The sequence below is a fragment of the Dipodomys spectabilis genome, unplaced genomic scaffold (assembly GCF_019054845.1).
Source record: "Dipodomys spectabilis isolate Male_0828 unplaced genomic scaffold, ASM1905484v1 ptg000250l, whole genome shotgun sequence".
Lineage (NCBI taxonomy): Eukaryota > Metazoa > Chordata > Mammalia > Rodentia > Heteromyidae > Dipodomys > Dipodomys spectabilis.
Genome location: NW_024870927.1, coordinates 310,197 through 332,380, shown reverse-complemented (window position 1 = coordinate 332,380; position 22,184 = coordinate 310,197). Strand labels below are relative to the sequence as shown.

At 41.2% G+C, this 22,184-nt stretch overlaps 1 protein-coding gene across 2 annotated transcripts in view; it reads right to left on the bottom strand.

Annotated features, from left to right (window-relative positions):
* Zzef1 (zinc finger ZZ-type and EF-hand domain containing 1) overlaps positions 1-22,184 on the bottom strand; it is a 156,363-nt gene that overhangs the window by 12,758 nt on the left and 121,421 nt on the right. For both annotated transcript variants that reach the window (XM_042699424.1, XM_042699425.1), the window contains exons 39-48: positions 20,235-20,374; positions 16,578-16,855; positions 15,101-15,275; positions 14,429-14,561; positions 6,943-7,142; positions 5,070-5,189; positions 3,497-3,688; positions 1,938-2,038; positions 1,227-1,362; positions 776-1,135 (exon numbers count right to left, since the gene is read on the bottom strand). In XM_042699424.1, the coding sequence (XP_042555358.1) occupies positions 776-1,135; positions 1,227-1,362; positions 1,938-2,038; positions 3,497-3,688; positions 5,070-5,189; positions 6,943-7,142; positions 14,429-14,561; positions 15,101-15,275; positions 16,578-16,855; positions 20,235-20,374 (1,835 nt within the window). The remainder of the gene's footprint in view (positions 1-775; positions 1,136-1,226; positions 1,363-1,937; positions 2,039-3,496; positions 3,689-5,069; positions 5,190-6,942; positions 7,143-14,428; positions 14,562-15,100; positions 15,276-16,577; positions 16,856-20,234; positions 20,375-22,184) is intronic.

Below are 22,184 nucleotides of genomic sequence, written 5' to 3'. Positions count from 1 at the left end.
TGGAAAGATCATGACAAAATTTTTTGGGCCAACAGGAAAAAGTGCTCAGGGCTGCTGAGTTGTAGGCCAGAATGTTTTTTGTTGCACTAGGCTTCTGCGTCCAGGCAATAGGAGAAGGCAGGCCTGTTGCCCAGCATTGTTGAAGGCCTGGTTTAAAAATAAAACAGAAAATGACTTCCAACTTAAAACTAGAAAATCAGATTTTAGAGAGTGGGCACAGACCCTGATGAAATTCCCTATGCCACTGATATGCCAGTACCTTGTGTATAGGCCTCCCTGGCTTGATTTCTACCTACAACACTCAGGTCATGATACAGCCCACGTGCAAATGAGGGAAGAACATTTGATCTGGATAGACATTCGAGAAACAATGCTATAAAACAGAAGTTAAAAACCTCACTGAGAGCTTTTTATATTATGGGGACAGGATGCCAGGGATTTCTAATTAATGCTGCCCCTTGAACTTTGCATCCAGGGCTATGAGAAGAGCTAGAGAGCTTTAAGGCTGCTATCGGTGTGAAACAGTGAAGGTAGAAGGCAAAGGCAGGTTTCATGGGCCGCAGTGGTAAACGTTCCTTGAGCAGTAATTGTGCATGGTTGTGAGCTCAGTTCCAGGCCAATCTGTGTAAGAAGCAACCCCCACCCTAGTCATAGTCACACCACCAGGGGGCCATACAGCCAGAAGCCTGCCCAAGCATCCCAGCGGCCACACAGAAGAAAGAATGGATAGAGGAGGAAGCTGAAGGTGAATGCAGAGCTTGGTTTGCTTATCTACCTTCTCCCACTGGTGCTTTTCTTCTAGCTGCATGAACATATCCAAAATGTAAGTCATATGGGCAGGGCCACTTAGTTCCAGGATATCCTCGCTCACTGGCACATTCCTGGGCCACTCAGCAAGAAGGGAGGCCAACACATGGCGAGCATACAGGACAGCTGTGGCCTCATTCACACGAAAGAGGTAGTCGCGGACAGCCCTCTTACTCTTGCAGTTCAACTCTTTGTGGAGGAGGGCAGCACTCTTGCTCCGGCGCTGCTTGGCATAGCTCTGCTGAAGCTCACTCTCTGTGCTGGAGATCAGCTTCTGGGTCACAGGATTCAATTCAGCAGTGGCATGATCACAGCATGTGGGCCGGGACTGCAAAGTCAAGACCAGCATTACAGAGGCCTACCTTTCTTACAATGTGGGAGTGGATGTAGACACTTTGTTCCCAAGGTGGGTGACATACCAAGCATGGCAAGATGATCATGTCTGTGTCCACAGCTTTGGCGCTCTGCTCTTCCAGTCTCAGACTCTTACTGGGCTGCCACCTTTGCGCCAGAGAGCGGATCCTCTCATCTGTGGTGAGCTCATCTCCATCAAACCTGGAGGGAGGGAGGGAGAACAGTGGTGGGCACACAAAGTGGAACAAGTTTAAGCTGCAGACTTTTCAGAAATGTTAGCAGAGCTGCTTTCCTGTTATTACCCAGGGACACCATCACTCACTGTATTTTGAAAAATAGAGCATCCATTGTGGGCAGATATACCTTTGTGGCAAAGGATGTCCAATCTCCCTTTCTCTCTTAGGAGACACCATTGCCTAGCAAGAGACACAGTCCCTAGCCTCCTGGTAACTTGACATGTGAGGCAATAGGTTCTGGGTAACAAGAGATGAGGGAGGCGGTGTCCTACTTCCAGAACCTGCCCTCAAGCAAGTGTAGGAACAATGTGGTCTCCCTCCCACCCTTTCTTCCTCTGGCCTGGAACCCACAGGTGACGAGGGTGAGCTATGACTACACAGGTAAGAACACTGCACTTATTATTAGCTAATGGGTCACTGTATGGAGCAGAGCTGTTCGTGCTCTTGTGGACTGTGGCCTGCCTGTGGGCTGCTATGTGAGAGAACAACAGATCCCATCTGCCTCGGTCCATGGTATTTCTGGGTCTAAATGTCCCTTACCTCTTCTGAACCTCCAAGAAGAAAGAGTCGGTCTTTTTCATCTGCAGTTCATATATGGCCCGGAGGATGTGCAGAGGGGCATTGAGGGCATCATGAGCCATCTGAAGGCATGGGAGGAAGCAAAGGAGAAACAACTAGAAATGCCTAAACGTATTATTTATCATCTGAACTCAAAAGTGACCAAATAGTTTCAAGTTGCCACAGATAGTGCAAGAACATTAGGTAGATATTCTGAAAAAGCTTATCAAATGAAAAGCACGAAGGCACGAAGTTACTGGTAAAAGCTGTAGTACTACAACTTTAAAGGAGACTATAAAACACTGAAATACCAAAGGAAATTCTGTGCTAACAAAACACAACTGTTGGGCTGGGAAGTTGGCTCAGTGGTACAGTGCTTGCCTTGCATGCAAGAGGCCCTGGATTCAATTCCTCAGCACCACATAAGCAGAAAAAGCCAGAAGTGGCACTAGCCTTGAGCTGAAGAACTCAGGGACAGTTCCCAGGCCCAGAGTTCAGGCCCCACAACTGACAAAAAACAAAAAACAAAACAAAAAACCAAAAAAACCCCACAACTGTCACTGCACTGTACTCCATTAGCTTCTCTGCTGCATTTCATACCCAAGCTTGACAACTGGCACACAAATTTAAACGCTGTCCTTTCTTCTGAGTTTTTTGCTTTAGTTATTTTTCAGATATGGTCTTGTATTTTTGTCTGGGACCAGCCTCAGATCCTCAATCTTGGTCTCCCTCACAGCTGGGATTACAGGTGTACCCCATCAATCCCAGCTTATTTGTCGAGATGCAGTCTCCATAACTTTTGCCTTGGTTGACATTGAATTGTGATCCTCCTGATCTCTGCCTCCTGTAGCTATGATTATAAGTAGGAGTCACTCTTTCTGGCCTTTTTTTTAAATTTTAAAAAATGCTACTTGTGCGCTGGGAAGGTGGCTCAGTGGTAGAGCACTTGCCTTGCATGCATGAGGCCCTGGGTTGGATTCTTCAGCACCACATAAGAAAAAAGAAAAAAAGCCGGAAGTGGGGAAGTGGCGCTGTGGCTCAAGTGGTAGAGCACTAGCCTTGAGCTGAAGAGCTGAGGGCCAGAGTTCAGGCCCCACGACCAGACCCCCTCCCCCCCCAAAAAAAATGCTACCCTATTTTTCATGCAGCTAGATCCTTTAAAGTCTAGGCACTGTCCATTTCATATCATTCCAAATGACAGTAGCTAATCCAGGAAGGCAAGAGAATATTTCCAAGAAACCAAGGTAAGATTGTTATTTGGGGATTTCTGGAGGCATCTTAAGGTTTTAGTAAACCCTGGAAATTACATGCAGAATTTTATGTGACCATTTAAATGTGTACTGTGTGGGAGTGAGTATTGAAAGCTTTTGGGTACACCACTTGAAAATATGATGGAGCTTTTCTGTTCTTCTGGATCTATTCTGCACATAGCAGACTGCATCTTCAACAAGTGAGTCCTCAGAACATCATACTGAAAGAAGCATTCTGTTGCTAAGGTGCAGCATGGCCTAAGCCACTCCTTTGAAGCCTTGCCAACATACCAAGAAACATATTCTGGTGGGCTCATCAAGGCCTTCCAGAGGGTCTAGCTTTTTTTGCTCTGGTTCTCCAGGACTGCTGATTGGCCGGTCCACCTCTTCCTCTTGGTCTCCTCGCTCATCTAGCTCGAGGTCTCTGTGATCAGCCAGAGCGTTGATTTCCTTTTTTGAAGAGTACAGCATGATAGACAGAATCTACAGAGGGAGGCAATCAGGCAGGGCAGAGAGGTGAGCATTCAGTGACTGAATAGAAGATATAGATCTAAGAGTAAAAAATATTTTTTGCCTACTTTTAAAGACATCAGAATTCACATAAAGAACATAAAATGAATAGATATAGGAAAATATATTCAATTGTGCTTGTAATAGAAACAATGCTAAAAAAAACTACAGAGGCTCTGGAATTTATTAACTTTCTGACAATGTAAACTGATTATCATCCTTTTCAAACTCATTTTGGCAAAATTTTGAAGAAGAATATACTAAATAGTTCTATTCCAAGACATGGTCAATGAAGCATTTACATCAAAAGACATCAGTGTACCATTTTGAATCAGATGCAAAAAAAAATGGTGCATATTTGTATCAGAAGTAAAAAGGTTATGATAACTACTGAAAATGCCTAACATATAACCTTGATTGACTATTTGAATGATATGCTCAATTATGCACTATAAATGTATTACAGAGAAAATTAGAAGGAAATACATAAGATGCCAATAGCTGCTGTGTTTGTAAGTAAAATTTGAGATGTCTTAATTTTCTATTTTTGATATTTTCTGCAATGTGGTTCTATTATTTACATAATAAAAATAAGATGGTCTTTGTGTGTGTGTGTGTGTGTGTGTGTGTGTGTGTGTGTATGTGTGTGTGTGAGATATTCAGGTTTGAACTTAAGGTCTCAAGCTTTCTATCACTTGCGTTATGTCCCCAATTTGAAACACTCTAATTTAAAATATTCTCAAAGACTCAGAGTTTGCATGCTCTCCTGATAACCATTAGTATGTTTTATACCTAAGTGAACCCTCTGCTCTATTCAGAGCTGTTCTTCAAGGCTCCTGTGGGGCCATGCACCCACGGCCCCTGTGGCAATGGCCTCCCCTGTACCCGAAGCAGGTACTTGGCCTGGAAAGTCCATAGGAACCACAGGAAAAATCCTCTAAGAAAAATCTCAGGCCCTGGGGGATGGCAATAAAATTCTACTGAAATTCTACATAAATAAACATACATGAAGACAAATTTAGTAACTGATTTTAGCTCAAAGGAACTTTAAGGGGAAATAGTAATTCACGGGTTCATTTTATTACACATGATATAATGAATGTCAATTATGTGCTTTCATGAAATACTTCCCAAATATTCTTTGCACAAACACTCAAATCATTTTTCCTGGTGGGGAGGAGAGGTGTCAGAATCTTTAATTCTGGAAGGGAAGACAGAAGCAAGGTACAGTTTAAAAGCTGCACAGAATAGGAATGAGAACGCAGAGCCAGCTGGAAGGAGCTACACTTCAAGCTCCTCGGCTGGGAAAGCTGCCCTGGGTAGCAGTGGAAGGAGGTGGTGCCTTGTTCCTTACTTCCAGATCCCGGAGGAGCCATGTCTTGCTGAAGCCAGTCCCTTTGCTGCACTTTTTCACTAACAGCTTCAGCAGATCAGTCTGAAGAAAGGTTGCATGGATCTCTTCAAAACCATGAGCCTGACAAGTAGAATGAGAATAATTTGTAGCTGTCTGAGAGTAAAGAAGGTAAAGGCCAGCTGGAGAAAAGCAAGCCTTTCTCACAGCCCAGTCTCAGTTAATGGTTCAAGCTGACTTTCCAGCCAAAATTCTTGAGTCCGTAGGAAAACCAGAGTTCTTAATCTTAACCAGAACCTACAAGAGGCTCAGTCACTCTCATTTGTTCAGTCCACAAACATTTTTTAACACTACTTTCTTTCACTCCTCAGTCCTCTATCTTCTGAAAGCTTCCCAATGCTGTTGAGGCTAAAACTCCATCCTTGACTATGGATGATGACAAGGTCCCCCTCTCTGCTTCTCTGGCGCCATCCCTCAGCTGCCCTATCACCATGTTCTCAGGACTTTTCTTCTGTTCTGTGACAATCATATCTTGGAATTTGCTACTCTAACTTCTATTTGCTTGTTTACTTATTATTATTGTTATTATTAATTATTTTAATTTAGCAGCACTGATGTTTGAACTCAGGGCCTTACACTTGCTAGTCAAATGCTCTACCACTTGAGTTATGATTCCATATCTCTTTGCTTTTATTTTTTGAATAGGGTCTCACTTTTTGTGAGACTCTATTTATACTTCTTGTGTAGGTGGAAAAAGGAATGCACCATCATGCCCAATTTTTTATTGTTGAGATGGGGAAAGGGATGGGGTCTCACTAACTTTTTGCTTGGGCTGGCCTTGAACCATGATTCTCCTGATCTCTGCTCCTGAGTGGCTGGATTAAAGTTGTGAGCCACCATGTCCAGCTTGATTCATTATCTACCACCATTTTAGAAAGTTTTAACTCCTAGTAATCTTCTAGACAGCTCTCTCTCTGGCCATTGAGGCTGTAAGCTGCATGGGAGCAAGCATCTTTTTCTGGCTCATCACTAGGTATTCAGTTCCATCTGGCTACATGGGAGCAAGGACTTGCTTTCTGGTTCATTACTGAGTACTCAGCTCCATCTGGCTCTTGGTCCTCCACAAATATTAACTTAGTGAGGGTTTCTAAGATCTCTGCACTCAGGGAATTTATTTCTACTCTCCAACTATAATGTCAATGATGAAACAAATCTCACATTGACAAATAAACTAAACAAACAGCAGGTGAATGGTCTCAATCCTACAATGATATTCTCTCAGAGCTGGTCCATAGCCAACTCAAGTCTTCTTAAGTGTCTCTTGAGGTAAACCTCATAGACTCTTTTGAGTCCAGTGGTAACTAGGTTACCACTGAACATTTTTCAAAGTAAGGGACAACAAACCTCAGCTGAAGGGACAGAGCTGTTGGGAGGATGATCCTACAAGTGAACTGAAATGTGTAATTTTTAAAGATCCTCTCTATTATCAATGTCTCTTCAAGCACAGGAAGAAGTAATTATAATCAGGACTTCATTTCTCCATGCCAAATATCATCTAGCTCTTCAACTTGTCTGCCTCTTCCCACTCAACTTTAAGCATCCCTACTGCCTTAAAGCTCCATGGGATGCTAGCTCCTTTATTCTTGAGCCATAATGAGCTGCCATTTAGAGGGACAAATACAAAATCAAACTATTGAGAAATTTTATTTCCTCCTTTACTAAATAATGCTTGTACAAGGCTTCAATCATTTCTAAAACTAATCCAGATCCTATTGCTAACCATTCACCAAAATCAGATGGCATTTTTTTTGTTAATCTTTTTTACATGTCAAATCTCAGCCAGATTCATTACCAAATGGAAGAGGGTCACTATTACCTTTAGTGTTTTATATAAACCTTTGAGGGCCAGGGACAGAATCCACGTTGCTTCCACTGCCTCAGAGCAATGACTATCCATGCTGGTTTGCAGGAGGTGACTGGCAATAAAGGCGAAGTGCTGGGAATATTGGCTCAGCTGGGTCTCAGAGTCATTGCATTCTTGTCCTCCTCCCTTCTGAGTCAGCTGGTAGTCTTTCACTGTTGAGATGTCAGAGAGCAAGAAAGGTACAAAAAGTACAATTAATGCTTCCTGTAGTCAAGTTTCTTCCATAGTAGTGTGCATTACTGAATGCCCTCAGAAATATGAATCTCCTAGGCTCAATCATAGCCATTACATTTTAAGGTGAGCATAAAAATGGTACTGAGTGCTGTATCAGCTGAATTAGTAAGAAGGACAACTTATTTCCTACTACTGTGCACAAGTGAGTCATCTCCAAAGGTGTTCACATAAGTTCTTAAAAATAACACACCTAAGATGTCTGCCTCCAAACAAGACAGGGTAAGATGAACTAATGTAATCTCCTACCTTGAGCAACTAGAACAGGGGAAAAACATGGAATAATGGCATTCACACACAGGAAAATAGGAAGTGCAGGACTATGACTCCTGAAAGAAGACCCATAAATTAGCTCTCCAGTAACACCAGAAATCTAGAGAAAATTTCCAGGCTGGAAAGAGGGAATAAGACATTTAAGTAGAGTCTAGAAGTCTCAGTGAATTGGGGAAGTTCAAGAAAATTACAGCAGCTAGATTTTATGGGGCAGGATAGCACCAGAAGAAAGATGCAAACAAAGAGAGGTGGGTAAGAGAGAAATCTTTAGAGATGCATGGAAAGTTCCTTGTGAGTTCAAGGCTGTATATTAATCTGTACATATGTAATATGAAACTATTCAAGACAATAGAAACAACAAGAAAAACATTAAGCAGAACAAATTTTGGAGCTCATACAAACTGGGAATATTTTGTCTTCCCACTAGAGAAAGTGGCTTCCACTGTCCTGGTGAGGGCAGAAAACACCTGAAAACATAATGGTTGAAATGTATCCAATTTAATAAAATTACAAGCTCAACAAACTCAATAAATCTCCAAACAGAAAAAACATGAAGAAAATGTTAATCATAGAGATCAAATTAGAGGGCGATGGGACAGTAGGGAAACACCACAGCTCTCTCCAACCAAATAGAGAGTTCCAACGCTCAAAGTCAGAAGCTGAGCACATGTCTAGCAGAGGCAGGAAAGTAGGGAATTGCACCCTCTGGGAACTGCATCCATGATGGAAAAAGATCTATGTGTCCAGGGCAAGAGAACCAGAAGCCCAAATCCCACCAGAGTCTGACCTGTATATTCTGGGCTGGGGATTGGACAGCTCAGGCTGCTAGCACCTGATTATAGTCAGGAACTCATAGTGGACTCCAACAACTAGGAAAATACACCCAGCCTACCTGGTCTTGCCAAGGAGTGAGCAAGAGCAGTCTAGACTGCTCAGTGCTTGGAGGAAGGCGGGAACTGCCTGTGATCTCTAGCAGACAGCTGAGAGTCCTATGTGGGTTAGACTAGCAGCTGGAGGTTGGCCTCTCCCACAACAGAACTGAGACCAGGTACAGACTCTCTCAGCCAATCCAGGGCTGAGAGTGAGCTTCATCAATTGATCCAGGAACCAACCCAGAACCAAGCAAAGACAGCCACCGATTGACCAAAACAGTCAGAGTTTGGAATTAGTCTCCAATAATCCCTGAATCTCCATGTGCAAATCACAGCAGAAAATTACAAGATTTATCAATAGCCAGGATAGCAAGCCACTCCCAAAAGCCAGCAGCCACCCAGGAAGAGCCCCAGTGGAAACAAAACAGGAATGGAAGACAAACACTATATCCAAGAGATGTTGGAGGTAATGACTCAAGAATTAAAGCAAGAAATAGATCAGAAATTTAAAGAACAAAGAAACAAAATATCAAGAGATGCAGGATTTTAAACAGGAGATGCATTCAAAAATAGATGCAGTACACACCTCGCTAAGAAATGAGATTAATACTCTGAGAACCAACATAGAAGTTATATGGCTCAATTTCTTCCATGCAAATCACAATGGAAGCCATAGTTAACAGAGTGAATGAAATGGAAATTAGAATATCAGATATGGAAGACAATGCAGCAGCTGGAAAAAAAGTCACAGATATGGACAAATCACTTAAACTATGCCAAAGGGAAGTCCAAGAACAAGCAGGCCGTGCTAAGAAATTTAACCTTCAAGCCGGGCGCTGGTGGCTCACGCCAGTAATCCTAGCTATTCAGGAGGCTAAGATCTGAGGATTGCAGTTTACAGCCAGCCCAGGCAGGAAAGTCCGTGAGACTCTTATCTCCAATAAACCACTAGAACACCGGAAGTGGCGCTGTGGCTCAAGCAGTAGAAAGCTCGCCTTGAACTGAAGAGCGCAGGGACAGCGCCCAAGCCAAGAGTTCAAGCCCCACGACCAACCAAAAAAAAAAAATTTAACCTTTGTATAATTGGACAAAGGTGAGGAATATCAGAACAAGGGAATGCAACACCTATTCAATAAGATTTTCACCGAAAATTTCCCAATCTTAAAAGAGAACGTCTTATCTATATAACAGAAGCATACAGAACACCTAATAAGCAGGATCCCAGGAGGAACACTTCTAGGCACATTATAGTGAAAATGATAGATATGAATAATAAAGAAACAATCTTGCATGCAGCAAAAACAAAGAAGGAGCTATACTATAATGGGAAGAAAATAGAATCACTGCAGATCTCTCCACACAGATACTGAACGCAAGGAAAGCCTGGGAAAGTACCATACAAACCCTGAAAACCAATATCTGCCAACCCAGACTGTATACCCAGCAAAGCTAACATCCACATTTGATGGAGAAGCTAAAATTTTTAATAGTAAAGAAAAACTAAATGAATTCATAAACAATAAGCCAGAACTTCAAAGAATATTAAGAGGGGGAATACAGCATGAAGAAAACAATCAAGATCAGGGATCTGGGGATGGAAAGGTGGCTTAGTGGTAGAGTGCTTGCCTTGCATGCATGAGGCCCTGGTTTCAATTTCTCAGCACCACATAAGCAAAAAAAGCTGGAAGTGGTGCTGTGGCTCATGTGGTAGAGAGCTAGCCTTGAGCTGAAGAGCTGAGGGACAGCACCCAGGCCCAGAGTTCAGGCCCGACGACCAACCCCTCCCTCAAAAAAAAAGTTTCTGCAGACATGGCAACCAAACTAGAAAGACAGCCAACTAATTGGGAAAAAATATTTACCAGCAATATATCAGACAAGGACCTAATACTCAGTATATACAGGGAACTCAAGAAACTAATCCCTCCCAAACCTAACAAACCAATTACCAAATGGGCAAGGGAACTAAAGAGAGACTTCTCAGAAGAAGAGAGAAAAATGGCAAAGAAACACATGAGGAAATGTTCACCATCCCTGGTTGTAAAGGAAATGCAAATAAAAACAACACTGAGATACCACCTTGCCCCAGTCAGAATGGCCTGCATCCTAAACTCAGCTAATGACAAATGTTGGAGGGGATGCAGAGAAAGAGGAACCCTATTGCATTGCTGGTGGAAATGTACACTAATACAACCACTTTGGAAAGCAGTCTGGAGGTTCCTTAGAAAGCTAAATATAGACCTCCCCTATGACCCAGCCATATCCTAGGCATCTATCCTGAGCAACAGGAACCAGGATACAAGGACACATGTACCTCCATGTTCATTGCAGCACAGTTTACAAGATATGGAAACAACCCAGATGTCCCACTGCAGATGAATGGATCAAAAATCATGGTACCTATATATAATGGAACATTATGCAGCCATTAGAAAGGAAAAAATAATGGCATTCGCAGGGAAATGGGTGGAACTACAAAAAATCATTTTGAGATAAGCCAAGAGCAAAGAGACAAATGGCACATGGTATTCTTGATATGTCGATGTTAAATCAAAAACATAAGGAGATATGACAAAGTAAACAAGACTCAAGAAACAAAGCACCTCCACTCATCTGGTCATGACCTCATGCTGCTGACCACATATATGGTATGTATGTGCACATCTGAGGGAAACTAGGAGGAGGACACAGAAACAGGGAAATGGGAAAACATACAGCAGCGGGACCATCAGCTGCACTGGACGCTGATCAAAACGAACTAAGCAACTCAATGGCAGCAATGGGAGGGAGGGAAAGGGAATAGCTGACATCAAGCAAAAGGGAAGAATTGTACATATCATCCAATGTGGAAGAAATAGCTGTATTGTCAAAGCTTATAGAATTCACAAACTTTATAGACCACAATAAAGACAATTTGCCCTATGAACGTTAGAATGTGTTTGTGACTTAAGTATCACTATCTCACAAGACCATGAAATTTATGTAATCACTTAATCACAATTAAACAAAAAGTCAAATTAGGGGCTGGATATGTGGTTTAGTGGTAGAGTGCTTGCCTAGCATGCATGAAGCCCAATTACTTAGTACCATATAAATAGAAAAAGCCAGAAGTGGTGCTGTGGTTCAAATTGTAGAGTGCTAGCCTTGAGCAAAAGAAAGCTCAGGAACAGTGCCTAAGCCTTGAGTTCAAGCCCCAGGACTGGCAAAAAAAAAAAAAAAACAAGTCAAATTACTAAAGAGAAAAATCTAAAAGTAGCCAGAAAATGGCAATATGAAGATCAACAAAAATATAACAGCAGACTTCATGCTAGAAAATCTATGCCCATAAGAAAATAATTGATAAACATCTCTAAAGTATTCTAAGAAAAATTCGTAGCCTGAAAGTATTTTTACCCAACAAAATTATATTATTGTTACTATTTTATTGGTTGTGAGGCTTGAACTTGTGGCCTGGGCTCTGTCCCTGAGCTCTTTTGCTCAAGGCTAGTATTCTACCATTTTGAGCCACAGATCTACTTCCAGTTTTTGAGTAGTTAATTGGAGACAGAAGAGTCTTATGGGGACTTTTCTGCTTGGGCTGGCTTCAAACTATGATCCTCGGATCTCTGCCTCCTGAGTAGCTAGGGTTATAAGCATGAGCTACCGACACCCAGCTGAAGTTTTAGTTTTAAAATGAGGTAACAAAACACTTTATAGACAAATTGGAAGATTTTGTACCACAGAAATGCAAAGGAAAGCTTTATTGGCCAAAAAAAAAAAAAAAAAAGATACTAAATGGAAATTTGAATCTACAAAAATCAATAAAGAGCAATAGTAAATACATAGTTAAATATAAAACATTGGATTTTTTTCCATTTAAAAATATCTGACGGGGCTGGGAAGGTGGCTCAGTGGTAGAGCGCTTGCCTTGCATGCCTGAGGCCCTGGGTTCGATTCCTCAGCACCACATAAGCAAAAAGAAAAAAGCCGGAAGTGGCGCTGTGGCTCAAGTGGTAGAGCACTAGCCTTGAGCTGAAGAGCTGAGGGACAGTGCCCAGGCCCAGAGTTCAGGCCCCACGACTGGACCAAAAAAAAAAAAATCTGACATTTGGGGCTGGGAAGGTGGCACAATAGTAGAGTGCTTGCCTTTCATGCATAAGGCTCTGGGTTGGATTCCTCAGCATCACATAAGCAGAAAAAGCCCGAAGTTGCACTGTGGCTCAAGCGGTAGAGTACTAGCCTTGAGCTGAAGAGCTCAGGGACAGTGCCCAGGCCCAGAGTTCAAGCCCCACGACTGGCAAAAACAAACAAACAAACAAATAAAATAAGAAAAAGACCAGGCATTGGTGGTTCATACCTACAATCCTAGTAACTCAGGAGGCTAAGATCTGAAGACTGGGACCCAAAGCCAGTCCAAGTAAAAAAGTAACAAGCAAATAACTGCCAAAGTGAAACTCTGACTCAAGTTTCACAGTACCAGCTTTGAGTGAAAAACCTAAGTGAGAGCCCTCTGGCCCTGAGTTTAAGCCTCAATTAAAAAAAAAGAAAAAAGTAAGAAAGAACAATTTAAGAGCAAACATAAACAGAAAGACTAATAATGCCCAGGGAAGAAATCAACAAAACAGAAAATAGTAAGAAAAAAACCCAACGAACTCACAGGTGGTTCTTTGAAATAAATTAATAAATTTCTGGCTAGATTGTCTAGAAAACAAAACTAAGAAGACACAATTTATCGATTTAGGAATATGAGAAGACAGTTTATATCCTATGCCAGATGGAGAGAAATTAAGTTTACTCCCAAAATAAATGGAGAGATATATCATTGTTCAGGGATGAAAAGATTTAAGATTGTTAAGAGGTCAGTTCTTCTGATACTGATCAATACACTCAATACAATGTCAATCTAAATACTAGCAGTTTAACAGAAACAGCTGATTCTAAAATACATATAGAAAGGCAAAATAACTAAAAGAAGACAAAACAACTAAAAGAGTAGAGCAAATTGGAAGATCCGATTTTATTTATTTATTTATTGCCAGCCCTGGGGCTTAAACTCAGGGTCTGCACACTGTCCCTGCGCCTCTCCTGTGCTCAAGACTAGTGTTCTAGCATTTTACCACTTGAGCCACAGCATCATTTCTGGCTTTTTCTGTTTATGTGGTACTGAGGAATCGAACCCAGGGCTTCATGCCTGCTAGGCAAGCACTCTACCACTAAACCACATTCCCAGCTTGGAAGATCTGATTTTCAAACAGTATAAACCTAAAATAGTCAAGATTGTGTCCCATTTGAGTATGAATAGACATATAGCTTAGTAAAACATAATGAAATACATAAATTGGCATATACATAAATAAGTCAATTTTTAATAAAGGTGCCAAGATTATTCAACAGTGAGGAAAAAAATAGTGAGAAAAAAAAAAAGGGCACAGAAACAATACAGATAAGCAGAACTCAGAATATAATGGTTAAGATATCCTATGTTGGTTTTGGTTTGACAAAGTACTGGGGCAGTGAATGTGGAGGCTTAGTGGTAGAGTGCTTGCCTAGCATGCATGAAGCCCTGGGTTCGCTTCCTCAGTATCACATAGACAGAAAAAGCCGGAAATAGTGCTGTGGCTCAAATGTTAGAGTGCTAGCCTTGAGAAAAAGAAGCTCAGGGACAGTGCCCAGTCCCTGAGTTCAAGCTCCAGGACTGCAAAAAAAAAAAAAAAAAAAAAGTAGCACTTTCAGTGTTCTGCTGAAACAAAAATAGGAGATTGCACTAATGTCAAAAGAATTATTCTAAGAGTAGCTACCCAATTCCATGTTTAAATTACCCATAAGAAAATAACCAAAATTAACTAATGGAGGAATTATAAATTCAGATAAACAAAATAACAGCATGAAAACAGGCTTTCAAAATCATCCCAATTCAACCACATTATTTCAGAGACAAGGAAAAAGCTTAGGAAACTATAAACTTGCACTAAGGGGAAAAAAAAATCACTCGCAAGGGAAGAACCAAGATTTCCTCTATTGATTTTAGGGTAAGCAGGGAATAGACAATTTTCTTACATCCTTACAAAAATAATTATGTTTAATACCTGTTTTCCTTTTCCGAGTTTTGGCATCAACAATCACAGCCCTGTTCTTCTCAGTGAAATGTTTCAAGATGATAACATTATGGGTCTCATTGGCATTATCTATATAAACACAGCGAGTTCCCACACAGAGAACCTAGAACATGAAAGAGAAAGAAAAGGTAAGTCAATAGCACATGGAGATAGGACCCTTTGGTTTGGATTTCAAGAAATACTTAAGCATAGGGTTCTTTTCATCTCCTAAGTCAGTGTGTCCAGATTGGTATATGTCCTTGCTGGATGAAAACATGCTTCTATAGCCCCCTTTGTACCAATCTGATGAGAGGTATTATAAGATTAGAAAACAGATCAAGATGAATATCAAAGTGAAAGCCAATTGTTCTTTGAAGCTCTTTGTAATTGAGTAAGTTACTTACTTGTTATTCAAAATTAATTTCCACTAGCAAAATAAATCAAATGGTTAAATTGTTATACAACTTGAACAGCTAACAACACAATCTTGTAAATACACCAATACTGTGAAAGCGAATTATTCAAAAGTGAATTATTCAACTGAAGATTAAAAAGCTTCCAATGATTTTAACACACACACTCTCTCTCTTTTTCTCTCTCTCTTTCTCTCACAGAGGCTTAGACAAGCATGATTGAGATGGAAGAAGCCTTTGGGTGCTATACCTGAGGGAAGCCAACCAGAACCAGCAGGGTAAAGATGTTGGTATGCTTCAGCTGGAAAGGCAGCTGCTTGATGCAGTGGTCTGTGAAGGTAGCAATGACATCTTGCCAAAGTGGGGCATTATTGAGTGACCGCAGAATCTCTGCCATGGAACACGCCCAATCCAAGCCCACCCGGCTGAAAGGCAAGAGCTCTATTAGGTGGCATTGCACAAGACTCCAAACTCAGTTCAGTAGAACTCAATTCACTGCAAAGTCAGACCCAGACACTCATTAGATTAAGAAATACCAGAATGATGCTTTTCATATAAAGTGAAAAAAAGTCAAGCATAAGCTTATATGCTTAGTTTGCAACTGTTTTAAGCACGTAAAAAAGTCACCAAGAGCATGTGCATACTCTCACTCCCACCCAGAAAAAAGCTCAGGAAAAAAATATAGCAAATATAGTAAAGCACCAGATGTATCAATATGGTAAAAAGCAGGTGTTTTCCCCCACCCCCACTTCAGTTCTGCTTTCCAAATTAGTTATTCTTTCCCCACTCCCCAAGAATTTTGTTATGTATTTATTTGTGGTACTCGGGTTTAACATCAGGCTTGTTTGGCACATCCTCAGTCAATCTCCCAGCAATATTCTTCATTTGTTTGTTTATATGTTGTTCAGAGATTTAACTAAGGGTATCTCCTCAGGCTTGCTAGTCTCACCCTCAGGTTGCCTGTTAGTAAAGGTTTTTATTATTTTATTTATTTATGTTACTAAATTTTAACTTGGGGTTTCACCTCCGGCTTGCTAGGCAGAGGAACATCTACACATCCCAATTCTAAGGGATTATTTTTCTTTTTAAGGGACTATAGCACATTGCCTTGACTATATCTGCAAGACAAAACCAGTTACATTAACTTCCTTGAAGAGCTGCATTCCCATGCCCCATACTGTAAGAGACCTGTCCAAAGGTCAGCCAAGAACTCCACTGGGGGATAGACATGAGGCGTTCCCCAGCCCTGTTTTTTTTTTTTTTGAATGCCAATCTGGGCATTGTCCCTGAGCTTTTTGCTCTAGGCTAGCGCTCCTACCACTTGCAACCAGCTCCATGTCCAGCTTTTTTGGGTGCTAAATTGGAGATAAAATTCTCATGGACTTTCCTATCCACTCTGGCTTTGAGCTGCAATACTCCTAACTCAATTAGTTAGGATTACAAATGTCTGTGTTACTTTTATAATTAAAATAGATTTTCAACCACACATATACACTTTTCCTCTCAGAAAAAAAATCCAACAGAAATTATCATCAGATGGTTGAAATTCTAAACAGTAGTGAGGCTCTTAGCTATTTTGCATTGTCAGCATGCTAATAAAACAAGCTCTGCTCACAGAAGAATTTATACAATAGCACTAAAGCACAGTGAAGCACAGTAACAGCCAAAACCTCAATGAGCAAGTATCCTGGTAGGCAGACTGGAGGCTGGATGAGAATCAAGGTTACCTGTCCAGGCACACAGCTCCGAGGCTGAAAAGTAGATGAGTGGTCTTCCAACCATCTGGCACAATGGAACTGTCCCCTGCAGCAAACAGGTTGTGTTTGGCTGAAAGGACCTTGATCACTGCAGCATCTACCTCTGCTGGTAAAAGACGGATGATTAACTGGCCAAGAAGTCCCAGAGTGAGGTGGTAGGTTTCATTCAAGTGGCCTGCATTGGAGATGACAACCTGAAACATCAGTGGGAGGACATGCTCCAGGTCTATCAGGGGGAGTGTTGGACCCTGTCAAGAGAAAGGGGAAATCGCTTCAGTATAGAACAGTTACATGAGAAAAACACTCTATCCCCTTTGTGTATTATTAACAACTGTCCTAGTAACCAAAGAATTATGTGGTGGCTTTCATAAATGGCTTATGTGTGACATAATATATGTCTACTCATCTTACATGTCTATTCGTCTTACAATCTTACTTTTTTTTTTTCCTGGTTCTGGGGTTTGAACTCAGGACCTAGGCACTGTCCCTGAGCCTCTTTGTGCTCAAGACTAGTGCTCTACCACTTGAGCCACGGCACCACTTCCAGCTTTTGCTGAGTGGTTTATTGGAGATAAGTCTCATGGACTTTTCTGCCTAGGTTGGCTTTGGACAATGATCCTCAGATCTCAGCCTCCTGAGTCACGAAGATTACAGGCATGAGCCACTGATGCCTGGCTTTAGTCCTACTTTTAATTTCCTTTTAACTCTAAGATTCAAACAATTCAGAATACGCAAGAGTAAAAGCTCCCATAACCCCCTGTAATCAAACTGCTAACAGTATGATGGTTTTTCAACCTTTCTCTCTGCATATTTATATATATGCAAATACATACAAAAGAAATTAATTTTTTTTTTGTCAGTCGTGGGGCCTGAACTCTGGACCTGGGCACTGTCCCTCAGCTCTTCAGCTCAAGGTTAGCACTCTACCCCTTGAGCCACAGCACCACTTCTGGCTTTTTCTGCTTATGTGGTACTGAGGAATCAAACCCAGGACCTCATGCATGCAAGGCAAGCCTCAACCACTGAGCCACCTTCCCAGCCCAGAAATTAAAATTTTAAAATTAACTTTCTTTCTTTGAATAGTGTCCTACAAAAACTTTTTTTCATCTTTTTGAAAAAAGTTAGGAACACAGGAGATAGGACAGAGATTTGACAAGTGGGATCACATCAAAATAAGTTTCTGGGGCTGGGAAGGTGGCTCAGTGGTAGAGCGCTAGCCTTGCATGCATGAGGCCCTTGGTTCGATTCCTCAGTACCACATAAGCAGAAAAAGCTGGAAGTGGGGCTGAGGCTCAAGTGGTAGAGTGCTCACCTTGAGCTGAAGAGCTGAGTGACAGCGCCCAGGCCCAGAGTTCAGGCCCCACAACCGACCAAAAAAAAAAAAAAAAAAAAAAAAAAGAGAATGGCAAATAAACATATGAGAAAATGTTCAACATCCTTAGTCATAAAGGAAATACAAATCACAACAACTGTGAGATTTCATTTCACTCCAGTTAGATTGGCCAACATAGAAATTTCAAATGACAACAAATGCTAGTAGGGATGTGGGGAAAAAAGAAAGGGTAATCTACTACAACCAACTCTGGATGGTTGTTTGGAGGTTCCTCAAAAGACAACATAGAATTTCCTTCTGACCCAGTCATACCATTCTTGGGCATCTACCTAGAACATAATTAAGTCAGGATGCCATAAGGTAACTTACATATCCATACTCACTGCTGCATCATTCACAATACCCAAATCATGCAAGCAGTCCAGATGTCCCACAATAGATGTATCCAAAAAATGTGGGACCTATACACAATAGAATTTTACTTGTCCATTAGAAAGAATAATATTCGGGGCTGGGAAGGTGGCTCAGTGGTAGAGCACTTGCCTTGCATGCCTGGGGCCCTGGGTTCGATTCCTCAGCACCACATAAGTAAAAAGAAAAAAGCCAGAAGTGGCACTGTGGCTCAAGTGGTAGAGCACTAGCCTTGAGCTCAAGAGCTGAGGGATAGCGCCTAGGCCCAGAGTTAGGCCCAGAGTTCAGGCTCCACGACCAGACCAAAAAAAAAAAAAAGAAAGAATAATATTCATTTGCAGGGAAATGGATAGACCTAGAAAAATCATGTTAAGTGAGGTAAGTCAAGTTCAGAGAGACAAAATATGCTTACTTTTTCTCACAGGTGGAAGCTAGATTGAAAATACACCAGGACATGATAAATCTAAGCATTTACAAACAGTGAGACTAAAGGAAGATACTCTTAGGGGAGGACCCAGAGGTGTTAACTCCTCTGTATATTTAAAATACTACTCATCAAAATGAATTCTAGGAAATGAAAACATGGGGTTTTGTTGTTGTTGTTGTTGGTGTTTGTTTTTGCCTTTTGTTTTATCGTTTTTCTATCTTTTTTGGGAGGTAAGGGGGAACACAGAAATGGAAGAAGGAAGGATCAACAAATGCAGGCATGGTACTCAGTATACACTATGTGGAAAATGAACTATGCAACTTATAGGCAGGGACAGGAGGGAGAAACTGGGGAAAAGCAAAGGAAAGGGTAAAATTGTCCAAAAAGAAATGTATTTATTACCTGACTTATGAAATGGTACCTCCCCATAATACCTTAATGGTAACAATAAAATTTGTTTCCAATAATTATAAAAACCACATAGACAAACAGCCCAGTACATACTTAAGCCACTTCTTTTCTTTTTCTTTTTTCTTTCTTTCTTTTTTTTTTTTGGTGACAGTCCTGGTGTTGAACTCAGGGCCTGAGTGCTGTCCCTGAGCTGTTTTTTTGTTTTTGTTTTTTTTTTTAATAAAAAATCAAGGATGGCACTCTACCACCGAGCCACAGCTCTACTTCCAGCTTTTTTGGAGATAAAAGTCTCATTGACTTTTCTTCTTGGGCTAGCTTTCAACTATGATCCTCAGGTCTCAGCCACCTAAGTAGCTAGGATTACAGATGTGAGCTACCAGCGGCCTGATTTATTATTTTCCATAGGAGAAAAAACACACACAAAACTGGAGGAAAATCTATGAAAATTATAAAGTTTTATCCTCAGTGGGACTCAAGCAGATGTGGTATCAACAATATGAAAACAAAGCAACTGAAAAATTAAAAAGTTCAAAAAAAAATTAAAAAGCTCTTAGAAATGGAAAAACTAGTCTCAGATGGCATTCCTGAAAGACAAAGGTTTTCATCATGGGCTGCTGTGCTATGGACTACCCTAAGCAGGGGAAAATGTCTCCATATTAACTACTAAGGATTAAATGTCAATAATCATTTCAACTTCTTTTCCAAATTGCAGCAAAAATATAACAGTTATATAAACAGAGATAAATCAACATGAATAAATGGGAAATTTAGGTGAAAATCTTCATTAGTCTTTCAAGTTTTCTATGAGCTTAAAAATTTTCCAAATAAAAAAATGGAAAATATAATTATGATAAAAACAATAAATCATACATGTACTTACAAAATATGGAGTAAAGTCTAAGAGAAAATAACTTTATAGTCCTATTCTCAGGGATAATTGCTGACTAACGGCAAATTTATTTCGGTATACAGCTTTGTAACATTTTTTTTTTTCCATGCATAACAACATCCTCTCTTTTATAAAGAAAATGCTGTTATCTCTTACCAACTTTGCTGGAGGTAACATGGCTGCTAGCAGTCCTAAAATCCTCTTCTGGGAACACTCAGCAAACACTTGCTCAGGATTTGGATTAACTGCTTTTTCCTCTATTGGCTTCTGAGATGACGATTCTGAAATTTCAGCATCTGTGTGACAAAACACCAAGTTTTCAGATTTCCCAGTTTCTATATATGCATAAAGAAACAAACCACTGCACTGTCCCACTGTGGTTAAGAATAAAGCTAGGACTTTATTTAAAATCTGCTCAAAGGCTGGGTGCCCGTGGCTCATGCCTATAATTCTAGCTTCTCAGGATGCTGAGATCTGAGGATTGAGGTTCAGAGCCAGCCCAGGCAGGAAAAGTCTGTGAGACTCTTATCTCCAATAAACTACTCAGAAAACTGGAAATGGAGCTGTGGCTCAAGTGGTAGAGAGCTAGCCCTGAGCTGAAGAGCTGAGGGACAGCGCCCAGGCCCAGGCCCCACGACTGACTAAAAACAAAACCAAACAAAAAAATCTGCTCAAGTTGTACACGGTAATACATGCCTATAAACTCAAGAAGCTGAGGCAGGAAGATTATGAAATTGAGACCAGTTAGAACTGCATAGTGAAACTTTGTCTCACACCAAAAAAATACTGAACACATCTTTGTGCAACATCCCATTCTAAAGGAAGCCTGTCAGTGGCTCTATTTGAGGGTAATTCTCTCCGAAACCTTCCCATTCTTCTGGCCTTCTTGTAAAATTAGATGCTCACTAGCATTTAACATCTTGTATATTTGTATTTATTGTTTGTTTTTGCTTCTTTCAGTGATGTATCTGCAGCACCCAGCAATGTCTCTGGAACATGGAGGTACCTGATACGACAGTGTGAACTGGAATACTGGTCCTTAGGGGAATCCAACTCTGGTAGACTTTGACGACTGGGCACTGATATACAGAATCAGCACATTCTGAGAACTTAACTCACAGATGGGGCTCAAAGCCAGGTGCTTACTCCCACCTCCATCACAGAACAGCCAATAGCACAAATGTTCTCTCCTTGGGCTACCACAGGGTGAAGCTTGCTGGCCCAGTCTCATCAGCCTGTAGTACCTCCTTCAGCCTCCAAACTGCTCCTCTATCCTCCAAAATCCCCATCCTGATGGTCTATTTCTATCCTCTGCCAGGCTGAGAGGTTGGAATTTCCCAGGCAGACAGCTTGGGCTATGACAACAAAGTCCTTCATAGCAGCAGTATTCCATCTTCTTATATTCTGCTCCATTGCTACATACTTGCCAAAAAGGTTTCTCTCCTGTATTGTTCTGGGGCTTTTGCTCATTGTGCACTTTTTGCCCTGAATGTAGGTTTTTCCACAAGAGTCTAGCATATTCACCTCCCCACATCTCTCCCTTTATATGTTTTAAGTGAACACAGTATGTTCCAGAGAATTACCAATCACAGTTAACTCCTATGTAGTTCTCTCCTCTGAGCAGAATCACATCCTACCTCAAGTGACAGTTACCTGTACCTTAGTCTTAAACTTCAGTAGACAGGGACCATGTCTGTCTGCCGGTGTCAGTCCTTATTTCAACCAAGGGCCTAGCATGGTTTTTGGTACATAGAAGGCACTCAGTAAGGGGCTGGGAAGGTGGCTCAGTAGTAGAGCTCTTGCCTTGCATGCCTGAGGCCCTGGGTTCAATTCCTCAGCACCACATAAGCAAAAGAAAAAAAGCCGGAAGTGGTGCTGTGGCTCAACTGGTAGAGCATTAGCCTTGAGCTGAAGAGCTGAGGGACAGCGCCCAGGCCGAGAGTTGAGGCCTCACTACCGGACCCAAAAAAAAAAAAAAAAGAAGGCATTCAGTAAATAAATAAGGTGGGAAAGAAAGAAAGGAAAGATGACTTTCGAAGTGTTGTAAAACCCCATCTGATCAAAGAGAACTTGGCTGCCAGACAATTCCAAACTGAGGGCAAAATA